Source organism: Bacillus rossius, chromosome 1 (assembly GCF_032445375.1).
Source record: "Bacillus rossius redtenbacheri isolate Brsri chromosome 1, Brsri_v3, whole genome shotgun sequence".
NCBI lineage: Eukaryota > Metazoa > Arthropoda > Insecta > Phasmatodea > Bacillidae > Bacillus > Bacillus rossius.
In genome coordinates this window covers 348740346-348759161 of record NC_086330.1, presented here as the reverse complement: position 1 = coordinate 348759161, position 18816 = coordinate 348740346, and the positions used below count along the sequence as shown (strand labels likewise).

Here is an 18816-nt window from a genome sequence, read left to right as displayed (position 1 = left end):
TATTGCTACAAAGACTCCGTTTTCTTCGTTATTCAACTCTCTCTCTCTCTCTCTCTCTCTCTCTCTCTCTCTATATATATATATATATATATATATATATATATATATATATATATATATATATATATATATGAGAATATTAATATATTTTATACTTACGTTTTACTGCATACACACATTCGATTCACATATGCACAGCACTGATGTACAGGGACTGAAGACGCATATTAATAAGATATGTATTGGTATAGGTCGTGTGCATTACTTGTCGACCTGTGTTATGTATACTGGCTGCGAGCGCACCACTGAGTATACATTCACAGCTGACGTCATGTGACCGTGTCGATGATGACTTACATGAATTTACTCCCTATCCAAACCTTCCTATTGTGGCCATAGGTGGCATGGCCACTTGATTTTATATTTATTTAAATTAATGTTGAATTATGGCTGTGACGTAATTTTAGTTTTAGTATTTGCCCTTTTTCCTTTTTTATAAGTATTGGTCTTTTATAAGTTTTGTTAATCTTATTTTTAAATATGTTTTTATATTATGTTTTTTTAAATGGTTTAGTTTCTTGATATTTAATTATATCGTTTTGGACTTTGAATCATAATACGGTGTACGACGCTCCCCCCCGTGAAGATTGAAATGGACTGTTCCAAGGCAATAAGGTGGTGGGGGAAAATACGTCAAGAGGGACGGAATGAGCTGTATGAAGGAGTCGTCAGCTGATCGCCGTGGTGGACGTGTATGCGCTTCGGGCGTGACGAGCGCGGGTGATGGCTCGTGGTATTGGGCCGGCGGGGACTCGTGAATATTTTTTAACATAAATCAGCTGACGTATATTGAACTTCGGCAAATACTTAGATTGTGGCGGGTGCTGCCAAGAGGATGAAAAGTCTACGCTACTTTTTTCGTTAATGAAGCATTTAGCATGTGTGCTAAAGTACAGCCGGCTAAACTCCGGGCCAGGAGGTCCGGGGTGGGATGCGACGTACAACGTTTAATCCAAGTAAGTGATTCCGGCTCCGAACTTTGGCCCCTGTAACCCCGGGGCGTTGATATAAACTTTGCCCACCATAACAGTCAACAATTTAAAAAAGTTTTTTGCCAAAAGACCCTAATTCCCACGTCGAGTGTATGTTGCGTCCTCGTACTCATTTTTACCGAACCTTCCATCAAGCATGCCATGAAGCGCCGTAAAATAAATTCACCCGGGTGTAATCAAGATGTTTTAGAGAGACATTAATTTTTACTAACTTTTACTTGAATAGTATTGTAATTTATTATTTATACATATATATATATATATTTTTAGAACGGTTTTTGTATCAATGTCTGCATTTATTTATGCGTTTATTGCAGTATTTATTATTTATTGGTATATATTAAAATGTGGCTATATTAAAAGCCTCTATAACTTTATAGGGCAAATGGTTTTAGATATAATTGTAATTTTTTTGATATTTGGTGGTAACTTAAATTCCTTACCATGCTCATGCGCAAATGGTCTCATTAAAGTTTTTCACATTTCGAGTAATTATGTTCTTTTCATTTTAAATACTATTAATCTGATCTCTTCCTTTTCTAAAAACCTTTTGAATAATTTATTTATGAATTTTGGGGCACTCGTTTTTTGGAGCAGCGTGCAAAATAATAACTTAAAAAAGATAAACAAGATTGGAGTGTTGAAGGCTGTTCCCAGACGGGTGTATAACTTGTGGTGGTGTGACACCGGGAGTGTCAACCGCGACACTATAGAGGTCTTCACTTAAAAAAAAACACACATTATGTTGTCTTATTTCTGCACATTCAGGTCTCTGAAATTAAAATATTTAGGCAACACAACAAACCCCATTGAATTCTGTCAAGTCGTTCATATTATATTACTGTTTTTATATTCTCATCATTCATGCACGATCAAGCTATAGTGGTAACAGCAAATGAAACATCAATACAAATTAATGTGAAAACAGCGTATTTTGTACAAAATTTTTTTTTACATATGGGAAGCAAATTGTTAAGCACAAAAATAAATCTTTGGCATTCAATTTAATGACTTTATACACATGTAAATCCAATTTTCAACTTACTTCTTTTAAGCGAAAAATATATACCTATGTATATGTAAAAGTATCAAAAATACAACTTGAAATTAGCTTTAGTAAACGAAAGACAAAAATAAAGTTTATGAGTAACACAATTGGCCAACTTGCGTTAAATTATTAACTTCTACATGGTGTCAAGATTGCTAATTGACATTGGAAGTGAAAGATATTATTTTAACGAGTGGAGAGAAAAGTTACGTTAATGTTGTAGTATTTATGAAATAAAGCTGTTATACTGAAATGAGTTTATAATGTTTTCCCCGCAAGTACAGAAATCTAACATTGGTTAGTACAGTGTTTCGGATAAATATAGGCGATTGAGGTTGTTGATCTAACCTTAAAATTATTTCCTGCATTTTTAGTATATTAGTGCTAGGCGAGTTGCGTAAACATTGTCAATTTACTGGCCGGAAAATACGCAATTATGGCAAGAATTAATTTACGTGAATCTATTTACATCCAAATTATGGACAGTTCTTAAGACCTAGCGTTCTAAATACGATACAAAATTCATTATATGGTACAATCCTTCTTACAACTTCAGAATGAACGGTTCCAGAACCAGGCGGAAATCGGTGGAATCGAAGCACCGAGGAATTGACATGCCCATCCCTGATGAAAATAAAAAAAATAACACATAAACCCCCGAACTTAAAACAAAACCATCTGAGCGGTGATGCTTTACGCTTCCTAGCAGATTCCCGACGGTGGTTCAGGGGACACTCACTTGAACTGCTCGATGACGGTGACGGTGCTGCCCTCTCGTATGAGCTTGAGCAGCTGCGCGAGGGCCGCCTTGCGCTCGGCCTCCGTGCTCTCTGCGGGACTGTCGGGCGCTCCGTGGTGTGTCAGTGTGTCCACTACCTTGCGCACAGCCTCCGCTTCCTCGTGCTGGTGGCTCTCTGCAACGACACGCCATCCATCGTGAGTGCTCTCCGCACCGGACATCATTAAACACAGCAGAACCCTGTGAAGAATTTTTCTCCTGGTATTCACAAACTTAAACTTGCTTACAGGTAAGCTTGTGTGAATGCTGGTTTTTCTGATGCAAAGAGAATATCAAATTAAATGTTTAATACAATTGCACAATCAGATTGAATTGCTAATATTGTTCTCGGTGCAGCTGTATTACACTTATTTTACAAAAAAAAAATGATTGGAAAAAAGTTGACAAAAAAATGAGGAGAAAAAATGGCAACATGGCACGTGAGACCGACCGAGAAGAGGGTTTCCCGTACATGCATACAATAAAATCAAATAAATATTTGCATTGCTCCCACATTTCAGTAACTACAAAGATTTTTTTTTTAAATTAAAATGTTCTGTTTTAAGAATACGAATTGCAAGTTTTTTTTCCCTAGCATTTTACACCACTCTATTATGGTTTAATTTGACTGTATTGTGCATAAAATTTTCTTAAATTCCTGTGATGTGTGGGGAAAAAAAAAAGTTCCAATGGATGTTAGTATTTGATTGAAAAATATTCAATATTCGTTAATAATTTGAAGCCTGTTGTTCTGAGAAAGGATCTAACCACTGGGTATGAGCCCGTTGGCTGCGTCCTTGTCCTTGTTGATGGCGTTGATGGCATTGAGGCGGTGGGTGGGCGAGCCGTTGCCGTTGCTCCAGCCGTTGCTGCCCAGGCTCATGGCCTCGAGCTGCTCCTCCAGGCCGGCGCCCAGCGACATCTGGCTGATGCCCGAGTCCTGGCTGGTGGTGTCGCGGTCCCGCTCCAGCTGCTTGCCCGAGCCCAGCCCCGACTCGAAGCTGTAGTTCTGGATCTCTGCCGTCGTGCGGCGCAGGGACCTGTGCAGACACGCTCAGACACATGACGACTTCAGTTTCAAAACACCAGATGTGAATTTACACGGGAGTCTTTCAGAGATGGGACTGAGCCACAAAAACTCGAGCCGAGTCAAACGAGTTAACTTCAATTTTGGCTCAAAACTAAGAGTTCATTGTACTAGACGGGGTGAGACTCTACAATATATTTTCTTTAACACTTTAAATATATTTGGCATTTGCAATGAGAGAAAAAAAAAATCAGTATTCTGAAAGAAAATCTTTGCAAAGGAACATCATATTAATTTTCGAAACAATGAAATTTTCCATTTTGGAATGAAAGGGTGAAAGGCCTGACAGCAAACCAAACTTAGAGGGCATTTTTATTTTCTCCAAAGTACTCTGTTCTACTACAGCTTCAATTGATGGTATCAATGTTCAGCACAAATGTAGCACACTTTGTTTTGTTTATAAAATGCTTTTCACATTTTTTTATACCTAGAGTAATGCCACATTTTTTTGGTCGACAAAATTTGTTACAATTGCTGAAGTTTAACCTGCTGCTACTGAAATTCAATGAATTAATTTTAGTTTCTGACACTGTAAAACATGGCATTTAAATTCTAGTAGGGTGTTATTTAATTTATTTTCGGTTTACCACAATTTTAGTATTATGAATGTAGGTAAGACTGAAAGCACCCAAATGTGAACAAATCACTGTCATAGAAGCCAGAAAGTACTTAATACAATTAAAGTCACCCAAAATTATGGGATATTTAAAAGGGTCTGTGAGTATTTGAAAAACACATAATATTCCAAAATAATTTACGTATCTGATTCAACATTTCAAACTGAATAATTTTTTTAAATTATTCATTACCAATTTTTACACCAAGAGTGTCTCTCTCTCGCTCTCGCTCACTCTCGCTCTCTCGCTCTCTCTCACTCGCTCTCTCGCTCTCTCTCACTCGCTCGCTCTCACTCGCTCTCACTCGCTCGCTCTCACTCGCTCTCACTCGCTCGCTCTCTCACTCGCTCGCTCTCTCGCTCGCTCTCACTCGCTCTCACTCGCTCGCTCTCTCACTCGCTCGCTCTCTCGCTCGCTCTCTCGCTCGCTCTCTCGCTCGCTCTCTCTCTCTCGCTCTCTCTCACTCGCTCTCTCTCGCTCTCACTCTCTCGCTCTCACTCTCTCACTCGCTCGCTCTCACTCTCACTCGCTCGCTCTCACTCTCTCGCTCGCTCTCACTCTCTCGCTCTCTCTCTCGCTCGCACTCTCTCTCTCTCGCTCGCTCTCACTCTCTCTCTCTCGCTCTCACTCTCTCTCTCTCTCGCTCTCACTCACTCTCTCGCTCTCTCTCGCTCTCTCTCTCTCTCACTCTCTCGCTCTTGCTCTCACTCTCTCTCTCTCTCGCTCTCACTCTCTCGCTCGCTCACTCTCACTCTCTCTCGCTCACTCTCACTCTCTCTCGCTCTCACTCTCTCTCACTCACTCACTCTCTCTCACTCACTCTCTCGCTCTCACTCTCTCGCTCTCTCTCTCTCTCATATATATAAAGATCTGCATATTCTCACCAGACAAAAATTAGTCACCCCTGAAGAAATCATTACAAGCATCATTATAGCTGTGTAACTACACTTCTGGACTTGATAACAACCTGGATTAGGTTATGAAGTGAATCTAAACGGTTGTGCAGGTACGTCACATCCAGGTTAAGCCACTCGCTGAGGATTTTCGGACAATTCTACCAAATTGCGGAGATGCTTACGTCTGAGTTTCACCTGCTGTTCCAACATGCCCCAAGGATTTTCAATGGGGTTCAAGTCAGGTGATTTTGCATAGGGTGGGAGTGTGTTGATAAAACAAGTCACCTATGCATCCAGCTCAATGAACTTTGCTAGTACCGTATCTTGAAAAACTGGGGAGTACTCATCAAGCAGATGTTGACTGAAAGGCAACCTGATCATCCAGAATGTTAAAATAAACATGCTGTGTCACCACAGTGAGACTGCCCATTTCATGATACAAAAAACACCCCCAAAAAATCACAGAACCACCTCTGGCTTGAACTCCAGGATGAAATCTTTCATTTGGCCTTCCGTGCACTTGACGACATGCGTTATTGGAATACAGGCAAAAACGTGATTCGTCAGACCACATTATGTTCTGCCAGTCAGCTAATGTACAGGATGATTTCTAGCCCATTTAAGATGCGCAGCTTTATGTGCCTGTGTGAGCAATGGTCTCCTTTGAGTGGACCGACTCCAAATGTTCATTGCATGCAGTTCCTGTCGCAATATTCTCTCCTTAACAGGTTAGGATGACCCTTCATTCACTGACTGCCACAATTCCTGTCACATTTGGAAGCAATTTTGATTCACCAGCCACGAAACATGACTGGTTTCTCTCAGTCACAATTTTTTTCCGACCACAATTCTGACGTAGTTTTTCGTGGACAAGTGTAGTACACCACTGCTTGTAGGCACGTTGAACAGTCCGCTGCGAAACACCAACAAATCCAGCAACTTCACACACTGTACGGCCATGGGCACAGCCACACACGATTGATTGCCCCTTTTTGCAACTCTTTCACATCCTTACATCTACCCATGTTGATGTACACTGTCTGCTTGAAACATTAGTGTCTCACTGAGCGCTACTGCCTAATGCACACGTAGAGGCAGTGCACTTGCGGTTGAGCTAAGGACTCGTTCGCTGTGCCACCTGTACAGGCTTAACAATCAATCTGTGCGTTCGCACTACGGTAACTTAATTTTTTGTCCGATGAGCTTATATATACACATACATATATGTATGTATAAAGCTGAATAAACTTGTATGAAGCAAATAAGTTTTATTGACAAATTTGGATTTGTTTTCTGCAACCAATCAAACATACCATTTTTTATGTATAACAAACAATTTGTTATTTTGATAATCATTATTAAAAATTCTCTAGTTTAAGGTAATTGATCAGTTGGAAAAAAAATACAGTTTTACAAACACAAAATTTTAACTGGTTTGCATTTCAAACCACTGTATTATGATCCCATATATATTTAATCTTTTTTATTTTTATTTGTCTTGCATAAATTTTTCTTGGATGCCTGTAAAGTGTTGAAATATTTTTATTGTATCTTTAAATTCAATTATAAAAATGTTATGCATTCGTGAATTAATGGATATTCCTTTCGAAGTTCAAGCAGAATCAAAAACCAGTTACCTGTACACTTCCTCTGGGTTGAGGGAGTCGTCCATGTCGAGGGCGGGGGTGCGGGGGGTGCGAGGCTGCTGCGGGGTGCCCGGGGACTGCAGGCCGGGCGAGAGGGAGGGGGGAGACGTCGTGCTGCTGCGACGCAGGTGGTTCTGGACTAGAGACGCAGCTGCCTCCTGACAGGTGAAAACAACCACGTACTTATTACATTCAAATCATGGTTTAATACAGTCAATTACACTTGGACTACAACATTTTAACTGTTTTATAAATAAATAAAAATGCCTGTTAGCTTGTAAGTTGCCCCAATCAGTTCATCAGACTACCAAATGAGCATTGTAAAAAAAAAAAAAATTCCATTTCAAAGTTATGTTGTGTTCAAGAATATAATAAACATTTCTTTAATAAAAGAAACAAAGAATTTCCAAATTTTTTAAAAAAAAAATACACAAACCAGGGAAAAAAAAAAAGTAGTTTTACAGTTGTATATATACTGGCAATGTAGCATCCAGACTAATCATCAGCTATAAAGGTAATAATAGTTTTGATTTCAGTGAATACAATCAGGATTTATTGCACAAAGGAAACATGATGAACATAGCAGAGAACCAACTGTCTGATGGATTTCTTTAAACAACTATGTTTTTCCCTATCAAATCTCATCTTTACTCGTGTGCTCCACAGGCTAACTGGAACCAACGGTCTGTAACAACCCAGATTACAGCCTTCCCCATGAATCCAGTAAGAATAAATTTGTTATAAATTTTTGTTATATTTCAGGTTAGATTATCAAATGATGTAAAGTTTTTTTTCCTTTTAGACGTTATTGTCAAAGAAATTCTCCGGGTTTATTGTTTTTAATTTGATAATTCATAAGTTTACTTTTCTAGTATTATGTTTGCGGTCTTCTTTGTGTGGGAAGGCATGCTGACGTAATTCTCCTTCGTTTTTACCACAACCGAGCATTTGTTTCACACGCTAGGCGTGTGAGTCAGTCACGAGAGTGTGTGAGAGAGAGAAAATTGCTGCATCGTGGGAACAGAAGTAAGCATTTCGTGGAAGTGTCTGTTGTCATGCGCCGTGATTGGCTGAAAATTACGTCGCGAGCCCAGGTTACTGCCCACACAAAGGGAATAAGGCTTAGTCATTGTCCGAACACCGTGCCGAGCAGTCATTGTTTGAGCACCGGGCCGTGAGGCCGTGGTCGGGCGATGGCTCCGTGTTTTCTCCTTTCTGGATGTACAGTTTAATTTTTTTTTTTTGTGTTCTGTTGTGCTGAATATATTGTGATTTTTACATGAAAAAACAAAACAAGTAATACATAGAACATTGCGTATAAATTACTCTGTGACCTGCTACCAACCTGTATGTACACTCATCACCTAATTTTGAGCTAGCCGGAGGTGGTAAGTGGTAACAGGTCTGACCTTAAGATACGGTATTTGCCTAATCCCATATGCGTAGATCTTCTTAAAAAAAAATCATTGTGGAAATGTACCTGTGAAATCTGTGATGTAAAAAGTAATCTGCTATGGAGAACAGAAAACACTGTACTGGAATGAAAACCGACAGTAATGATAAACTCTGAACGAACTAAAAATGCGGACAGTCCAGGTCAACAGTCGGAAGCCACCTCAAATATCTAAATGCAAGCAGCTTGATTGGCACTGGGTTACAGAACTTGCCGGACATTAGAATGTTGTATTGAAGACCTTTCACTGTAATGGTTTAGGAAGTGTTTTAAATTTCAAACTCCAGGATTTATCCAAACAATAATAATTGAACTCTGTTGAATTATTTGCAAGATCATTATAATTTAAAAAAAAAAAAAAAAGTCAACTCACATTGGAGATTTTAGTTTGTGGGTATCTAAATAATTTACCCTGCCAACCCTGCCGTGCTTGCAAAGCGATATGTACATCTGCTCACCTGGTACTCCGACGGCAGGCTGGACAGCATCATGGTGACCTGCGGGGTGTCGACGTTGAAGAGCGCTATCACCGCCATCTGGGCGGCGCGCCGGATGTCCGCGGACTTGGCGTCGCTCATCCACGCGATGATCCGGGCCAGCGCGGGCGGGGCGTTGCTGTGAGACCCCAGCGAGCACGGCGACTCCACGCACGCGCCCGCCAGCTGGGTCAGGAAGGTCAGCATCGCGACCTTCACCTTGGTGTTGGGCGTCTGCGTCTGGTCCACGATGAACCTGCGGAGCGAGACTAGAACTGAGCATGCTAGACACAGATGTCGCATCACTGACGACCATTCGCTTGTTCTTATGTCGCTTTGGTCGAAGCGGTCACGACATTACGTCAAGTGGATTTCAAAACACATTATCTGAGAACGTTTCTGGTGAGACAAAACTTTTGTTAGTGTTAGTTCATAAATTTCTTCCAGTCTCAATAGATTCAACTTCAAGATTTGAATGTTACTTCTTCAATTCGACAAATATAAATGAAATTAATAAAAAAAATTCATAAATATAACTCCATAAATAGAGCCAAGATTTTATGGTGTTATGAAAAAGGACTTTTCGTCATTAAGAATTGTGGATTTCGTCTTTATCGTCATAAAAAATTAAAACACATGTAATAACATATACATACACACCTAGCAGAGCTGCCTTGATCAAATGCTTCAATAATTCGTGGTTAGAGACTTAAAATATGCACATTAAACATAAACATAAAAGTACATAAAAAATTAACAACTAAAATATTCAGTATTCTTATGCAGGTAAGTACTGTTCCTGAGTTCAGGAGAGAGTCTAAATTAATTAAAATATAATAAACTACAGTTAAACTTTTGTTCTATAAATGCAATATAATTAAGCTCAGGAAAAAGCCACCATTGTCAGCAGTTCAGCATTCTCTGGTTTTAGAGATCTTCTGTCACTTACAACTACAGAATACTTAGAAAAAGATCTTTCTGAGTCCACATTCGTTGCAGGTATCCATATTAACTTTAAAGCAGCAGCTGAAAATTCAGGATAATCCGCTTTCATTTTACATAGTATGTCCACCATGTCTATGTAGTTCACATGCAGTTTCTTCTGCTCTTGGGAAACCAGGTTTTGGAGTGTTATGTAGCCTGTCGCTACAGAGGTCTTCTGCACCTTGCAAAGGAAAGGTAGGTTCTCAAAATGTTTCTGGAATTCTTTTTCCTCCACACGAATGTTTCCTACATTTTGAGGATTCATTAGAGCGCTGATTTCCAGAAATAGTTGACGAGATGGATCAGTGTTCACCAGATCAATCAGTTTTATAAGACTGAGTTTAGCTGTGTTCTTGAACTGCTCTGTAAGGGCTGCAGAGTTGACAGTTTTCATTTCAGCCAAAATGTCTTCAACATTTTCAGGAAATATTCCCTTAGCCAAGACATCAAGAGTAGTTTGCAGTTTACTCAATTTTGTGCACAACTGATGAGCAGTAGGATACTTTGTTCCTTCAAGAAAATTAATTAGCTCTACAAAGGTGTTACAGTTTTGAGCCACAAATGTAAGAGTGGCCTCAAGACATTGTAACTCTTCCTTCTGGAGTCCCTTGATATATTTAACACCAGAGTTATCTTCGCTAAGCTGCTCAAAGAACTCCACAATGTCGTGCAGATGGAGTGCGAGGTATGATACAGATTCAAACCATGTGTTCCAATGTGTAACAACTGGCATGGGGAATAACTTGACCAGAGCCTTGTTTTCTCCATGTTTCTGGAGAAGAAATTGAAGGTATGCATGCCTCCTCTTTCTGGTGTTAAGAAAGGCCATCTTTACCTTACAAACGAAGAGGTTCAGTTCTTCCAAGTTGTTTTGCCAGATCTGCCCAACAATGTTTACTTTATGGGCCCAACATTGTATGTGGTACATGTGGTCACCAAATACACCTTCAAGGGTGCCAGCAGATTTTGTCATGTACCTGGCACTATCTGTAACATACGCAATTATGTTTTCTTCCTTGACTTCATATTTGGAGCATACATCAATCACTGCCCGAGAACAACAAACAGCATTTGCTGCATCAAGGACACAAGAAGCCCCTAAGATAACATCTTGTTCAGCACCTGGTTTCAGAATTTTAAACAAGATGTTGAAAACACAATTATTACTCTTGTCAGTGGTTTCATCTGCGAGTATGACCACATCTTGCCCCAAGAGCTGCTGCTTGATTTCCACTTCTTTTTTCTCTCTAAGTAGGGGAATGTACTTTTTCCTCATCCAATCCGCTGTTGGAAGATCACCAGCACCACTTACATGCTTCTGCATCCATGCAGTCAGCTTGCTGTTGTCAAGTTTCTCAAGAGGAATACCTACAGCTACAAAGGCTTCAACAGTTTCGAGAACAAAATCTTCCTTTTGTTTTTTTGCGCATATTTGCGCCACTCCTGCTTCTGGGATAGAAAGCTGTCGTTTCAAAGTGCATGGGGATCGTTTAGCTTTTACATGTTTGTCGCTAATTATGTGCTTGTTTACCGTGTCCTTACGTTCATGCTCCAAACGGTAATTACAATATTTACAGAAAAGTATTTTTCCGTCACTGACGTATAATCCCTCATTCTTAAACTCGTCAGCACGTGATGCCGCAGTAGCTTTATTTTTCGGCATGATTAAGAAATTTAGCTTTCATTTATGCACGTCATTTGTAAACAAAGCCCGGAGGTACCAAAAACTAGTATTTACTGAAGTTGTAGCGAAAAAATAAACCGCGGGAAGCCTACTTTTTACAGGCGAGAGAGCCTTATACCCGAAGTAAAAGGTTAGGTTATGTCAGGTCAGTGAAATAAATGTTTTTATTTATTTTCCGGAAGGGTTGGGTAGGTAAGCGTTATTTAAAATATTTAATGACCGTAAAATAAATAAATCCTTGCAATATGGTGTTTTTTCATTAGCGATCGGAAAACTTCGATTATGTTACGATTTTGGCTCTCTCGCCTGTGAAGTGTGAAATGAAAATGAAGGCTTCACTGTAAACTGCTTATTCAACAAGCACACAAAATTGCGTTACAGTGAAATTTCATTAAATATCAAGTTATCATTAAATATCAATATTCGCTTTTATTTTATTTTCATACGTATTTATTTAATGAATGCAGTTTTTGTTCACGTGTATATTTCAAAGGATACAGCAAACAAGGCGCTGAGATTTTTCACGTTGTTGTGTTTGTTAACTTGTTAATTTTAGTTTACGATCGTCAGCTGTTAATATTGCGTGATCTCTAGTGGCTAGATGCGTTTAAAAACCCTAACCTAACTCCGATAACGATCTTTTTTTTTGTTCGTGAAATCGTCAATTTTTGTGATAGCTTGTAATTTTTTAAGATGAATAATTAACACATTAAATAACCACCACACTGCAGTTGGATGACGACCATTTCTTCTACAAACAGATACGGAATTTTTGTCAATCAACCAATAGTCGGTTGTTAACGATTTAAATCAATATTGAGGTGTTTATTTGTGGTTAGAAACCATTTCGCATTTTTCGCGGTTTGGGATGAATTTCGCGTGAGAATTCGCGATTTCGCATAAAACCATATAATCTTGGCTCTATCCATAAATAATATAGATATCTAAAATAAAGTATGTGAAAACAACCTCATACACCACAACATGAGATATATAGCTTAGAGGCATGAAAAAATGTTATGTTTAAAGATTTATATAACTATTTTTTTTATATTAAGTAAAAAAATTTTCAGCACTATTTAGCGAGTGACCTACTGCACAAAACCTGAGTTCCAGTTAGGTCTAACATAATTTCTCTTTCAACTGAATATGTTAACAAACAATGAACTTGTAAGAAACAGTTCATCCACCTCAATTTTGCTAACCCACAAGTTGTGTCTTGTTGAAGGCTAACCTGAGAATGCAGCCCAGGAGAAGTTCGTGGGGAAATGACTCCCGCACGACGGCAAGGGAACGATGGATCTTGGTCTGGATGGACCCAAGCAGATCCCCGCCAAGCTTGTTGAGCAGGCGCGTCAGTAGGCAGTACAGCCAGTCGTTGAGGTCTGCCTTGTGGGTCAGTATCAGCTCGTTTAGCGTGTCCAGGAACAAGCTGAACACCTGTGTCAAACCAATCACGTTCATTTATAATAGTGCTCTGCGAGTATTCGAAAAATATTTTATATTCGTGGCAAATTTGATATTCAATATTAATGAATAATTAGACATTCAACATTTCAAATTAAATATTTTTTAAAATAACTTATTACCAATAGATTGGCCTACACCACGTGGGACTCATTTACAAACAAATTTACTATGTAATTTACTGAACAACAAATGTAACACATACGAGGCTTAGATGATTCATCGAGAAATTTTTTATTTGTTTTCCGTAAAATTATTCACACATTCTTTTCATATTTAACAAATTATCAGCAAATATGATTGAAAATTATTATTCACTAAATTTTATTTATTTGATCAACAAAATTTTCAAACATAAATTTTGAAAGGTTTAAGAAAATTTATTGCCAGGTTTATAATATTTTCCTTCATTTTACACCTCTTTATTATGGTTTCATTTATATTCCTATCTTTATCATTTTAACTGTATTTTGGATAAATTTTTCTTGGACTCCTGTGAAGTGTACGAAAAAAAGTTTCACTGGATGTTAAAATTAAATGAAAAATATTCGCTTTTCGTGAGTCTTGTGATATACGATACAAATAAAAACAAAAACAGTATTTGCAGAAGCTTAATTACTAATGTAAATAAACTTCCACTTAAAATAAGATTTAATTTAATTGTTTTTCCATCAAAATCCATAGAGTTTGACCAGGATATTATTAAATCCAAACCTTACATTATAGAACGGCTGCAGATGTTAAATGTTCACTTCTGATATATTGAACTGAGTGTAACAAAACTTCATCTAATAGACTTTACATTTATATAGAGAGACCTGAAAATACCCTAACAGAACATAATCGTTGAATGCTATAAAAATTATAAAAATTGAAACTTTTTAGGCTGGGAAGAGAAGATTATGTGAAATGTGACTAGTTTTTTTCTCTCCTTCAAACTTAAGTACAAAAATTTTCAGAATTAAGTCCTCAAATTTTTCAAATTTTAGAACTGATATTGGCCAATTTTGTTATAACTAACTGTGAGGATTGAAAACGAGACTAACAGAAAATATAATGGTCTTTAGGATGGTGAAAACAGATATGTTGTAGCCTCAGAATATCTGTAATTATTGGATTTTTTTATTGGTAAGGTAGTGAAAAATTGGAAAAACACAAAGTGTGAAATATTTCCTGAACTAATGTTTTATTTTACATTTAGAACTGAAATAATTTGAGGACTTGAGTATTAAGCAAGATGTGTTTGTTTACTGGATCAAATGTAAATATTTACTGCTGCTCTTTCATTATGATAATTAAATAAATAAATATTGATGACTAAATAAATAGCTGTAACAGCAAATTAAAGTACCAAATTGTAGTTACCTTGGTATGAGAGTCATTAAACATTTTGGTGAAGATCTCGGTGACCTTTTTCAACTCTGTTCCTGTCAGCATGTTTCCGTTTTGGAAGTAGCTTTGCAGACCCACCAGCCCTTCTTTGCGGTCGGACCAATGAGTGCTCGCGCAGTTGGCTATTATATCGGAGATGTCCTGCAACGTCATCAATGAACCGGTACAATTAAAACACAACTTCTACATACATAAAAGATGGCAGAAGTAGATCCTGTATTATTAAATTAAATTAAAACAGAAACCATTACATTATTTTATACAAATAGACACTGAAATTCTTGTACACACAATATCATGACCACGTGTGCAGCTACTTTTTTTTTTTTTTTAACACATAACAGCAAGTTTATTAAAAACGGATAAACTCAGCAACACATATCAAGGAAAATACGGAAGGAAACTGCAATGGTCTATAGTAAGGTCCCATCCCAGCACTTCCCTGGAGTGGTTTCGGAAAGCCATAGAAAATCGAAGTCGGATGACAATACAGGGGTATCAAACCCATCGGCAGATTACAATCACTAATGGAATCATGCAGTATTCTCCACGCTCTACTGAAACCTGTACCACTGAATATAGTACAAACCAACATGAGGAGTGCATTCCATTATAATCCCCGGAGACCTTTGAGCCATGGTATGAATCAATAAGGTCAAAGGGCAAACCTATTCTGAATAGTTAATGTACGCATTGAATAAACTATTCTGACAGCAAAACATGACAATCACAGGTCTTTGAAAACGTACATATTAATTTTTTTAATATATTTTTCTTCTTTCAATAATTTAAAATTTAGATTGACTTGTTTCATAAATATTAAAAATTTGGTGTAGGGTGGAGGATTTTAAAACTTTTGAAAATAAAACTGCATATAGCTTAAAAACTATGACACTTATTGAAATTTTTTTAAAATCCAGAACCTTAATTAATTGTCCTATAAACTCTTCTCAGAGTGAGATTGAGTTCTGGAGCATACTGGGTAACAGTAAAATTACTAAAAGAATTCAATAAATAACTGTATAATAGTACAATAAATAAAAAAAATTAGAAAAGAATGCAATTTTTAAACTTTCACATCTTAGTAGCTAGTACCAAGCTATCTTGTGTGACCTTATGTTATTGAAATTGTCTATGCTAAAACCCAAATTAAATTTTTTTGGGCAATCCTCTAATCAATTTAATTAAATAAACAAACAACAAAAATACAAGAGAATGTACTAAAACACCTAGACAAACCACTGCCAAATAACAAATAAATAAGAGTCAAATGGCACTATCGACTAAGCTAGGGATATGTAAATCTATACTATTATGCTTTGATAAAAATTTAATAAATTAACATCTAAACTATTTTACAAATATAATAATAAAACAAAACAATAAATAATAAAATGTGTGACAAATGAGGTCAAAATACATATTATAATTCATACATGTATAGGAAAATTGTTTCACATAAATATTATGTAATCATGCTTTGCAGATTTAATTATCTAAAAAAATTTTCAAGTCATATAACAGGGAATAGCAAATTAATTAACAAAGGACCGAGTAAGTCACTATGCAACTAACTTTAAAGTGAAAAAAATACAATAATAAAATTACTTTAAAAGTTACTTAGTACTTAAAAAAATGTTTTGATCATTGGATTAGCTTTCCCCGACAGCTAGTCATATAAGTGAACTGCAAATAGGTGGCTTTAGGGTCATGACAGCCTCTAGAATACTATACAAGATTAATTTAATCCAATTACACCCTCAACTCTGTTATACTACATGCTTTCCATTCAGAAAGCTTGGTTTCGGTTATCCACACTGCCCTCTAGTTGGTGGTTCACTTGTCACGACCCTAAGCCACTATCTCGCCCAAGATAGCCAATTCAGACAATGAAATACGAACAGCTCATGTCTCTTTCTTCAAGTAGCAGTCTGAGTTCTTAATGTGTCTGTTCATATTTCACGCTGAAATGGTATATTAGTACTCATACATGATTTAAACCATATACAGTTTGATTATTGTCATAGTAATTATATATAGACATATATATGTGTGTGTAAAATGTTCCTGCACTTATCACAAACAAAATGAACAGCCAGCAACAACACATTACCTGCTTAAATAAATTAAGATTGTTTTACGGAATTTTACTGGTCACAATCTACTAGCATGAAATTGAGATTAAGCATTGTTATATTGTTTAAGATCATGTAAAGAAAGCATGTATGGTAATGTTCAATGTTTTGCCTAGTATATATGCTTACACGTAGTCGCGAATAAACCACCATCACAGCATTACATCCATGAATCAAACTTTGGCGATTCACAAAGATGCAATAGCTAAAAAATTCACTAGGACTTTTAAACCTCAACAGTTATGTACGGAGGCTTAAGGGAGCGATACATCCACGTTTACAGTGGACACCTAACCACTTGGTTAACAACTCTGTGCTCACAAAATGTGTCATTTACAGTACTAGGGCTGAACCCGCAATCCTAACAACACGAACATGAAACTTTGGTGAACAGGGTCACTCCAAAATTACTGGGACTCCGATAAAAGCAGATAACACTAGTGATTTACCAAAACTACGTCTGTAAGCCTCTAAAGCAACCTTTAGGGATACTTCAATCTTCCATGTTTAATCAGGGCCACACCAAATGTCGGGGCAGATTAAATTTAAGGTTATGAACAAGGGCATATCTAGCTCAAAACAAAAAGGGATTGGAAGGGGGAGGGGGAACATTTTTCAGAACCAAACTCTTTCATGGGGGAGGATGGTTCAAGGTGCCCTACAATAAAACATGTGGGCGAGTTTCAGTACTCGCCAGAGGTGTGTAACCTCCAACCATGGTAACAAACTAATTAATGTGTTCTCGTGTTGCAAATACACTTATAATATGAAACTCTTAAAACAAAATTTAATGTAGAATTCTTTAAAATAATGCAAACTTATGCAAACTGTGCTTTTAACAACATTTCTTGATGCAAATTGTTAGTTACTTCCATACCTAGTGCTTGAATTCATTGCCAGAGCAACTACGTCGACTCTTTAATCATTTGATTTGAAAAAATTCTAAACCTTGGCTTTGGACCTGATTTTCGACAAGATATTTTATTAAAATAATGCCCATCTTGTTGAAATTCATTAAACAGTTAGTACTATAAAGTTTCCCTTTGGTTTTCTAAACTTCAGTTCACACCATTCACCACAGATGGAAGCACCGTGGTTACACATTTCCGTTTGATGCAACTTCCTTTCAATTTATGAAATTACTCCTATCAAATGCTATACAGACAGCTAAGATGTTACATGTAAATAAAAAAATTAAAAAACCGAAAAAATAAAACAATTACTATACTTTGTGAGGGTTATTTCTAAAAAATTTTACGTACAGCTACTGACTCCTTGTTTGTGTAAACCCACTGCTGGTGAATGCATCATACTAACCCATTTAACCTGTTTTCACCAATAGTGATTCTTAGCTATGTTTTAATCCACTAAAAAAAAATATTTTTTCACTTTAGAAGGGGGGCAGCAGCCAAACCTTACCCTCTCCCTGGATTCACCAATGGTTAGGGACATAGTTACTAAAGGAACAATAATATTTTAAAAACTGTCTTCATACAGCTGCCCTATCATGGAAATGAAAATACTATGCAAAAAAAGAGGCTTAAGATTAGCTGCTCTACAAAAAAGCAGTTGATGGTATATTAAGAATTGAATAATGAGCATACGCTTGTTATTAAACCAAAGCTCCCCTAACACCCACTACAAGATGAGAAAATCCAACCAAATAGCTTTTACATTATGTTGGTCATATTGCTGATGCTTAGGAAAAAAATGCAAGATGTCAAGACTTAACTAATTTAGTGAACATAATTCGCAGCAGACATAAGTCTCGCATCCAGTTGTTAGACCCGTGGTTCTCAAAGTGTGTGTCAGGGCACCTTGATGCGCTCTAGAAGATTTCTAGGTACGCCCTGTTCCAGAGATATGTATGTCCAAATATAAATATAGTTTTTCTATTATATCATTTCATTATAGATATAACACTCTTTTTGTTAAAACAACATTATGTGGTAATTGAACAACTCTACAGGTTTTGCTCAAATAGTGGTTTTGTTCAATACAGCATTGAAATCAAAATTTACTGTTTGTAAACAAGCCTGAATAAACTTAAATATGTTTCCTGTAATTGTTTTATCAAACTTTTTTTCTGTGATATTGGACT

General features: G+C 37.1%; 1 protein-coding gene across 5 annotated transcripts in view; it reads right to left on the bottom strand.

Moving 5' to 3' along the window:
* The window catches only part of LOC134528204 (CLIP-associating protein 1-B), a 412343-nt gene that overhangs the window by 20852 nt on the left and 372675 nt on the right, over positions 1-18816 (bottom strand). For all 5 annotated transcript variants that reach the window (XM_063361604.1, XM_063361603.1, XM_063361605.1 and 2 more), the window contains 6 exons: positions 14554-14721; positions 12956-13161; positions 9036-9309; positions 7116-7282; positions 3647-3918; positions 2840-3014 (listed from right to left, as the gene is read on the bottom strand). In XM_063361604.1, coding sequence (XP_063217674.1) covers positions 2840-3014; positions 3647-3918; positions 7116-7282; positions 9036-9309; positions 12956-13161; positions 14554-14721 — 1262 coding nt within the window. The remainder of the gene's footprint in view (positions 1-2839; positions 3015-3646; positions 3919-7115; positions 7283-9035; positions 9310-12955; positions 13162-14553; positions 14722-18816) is intronic.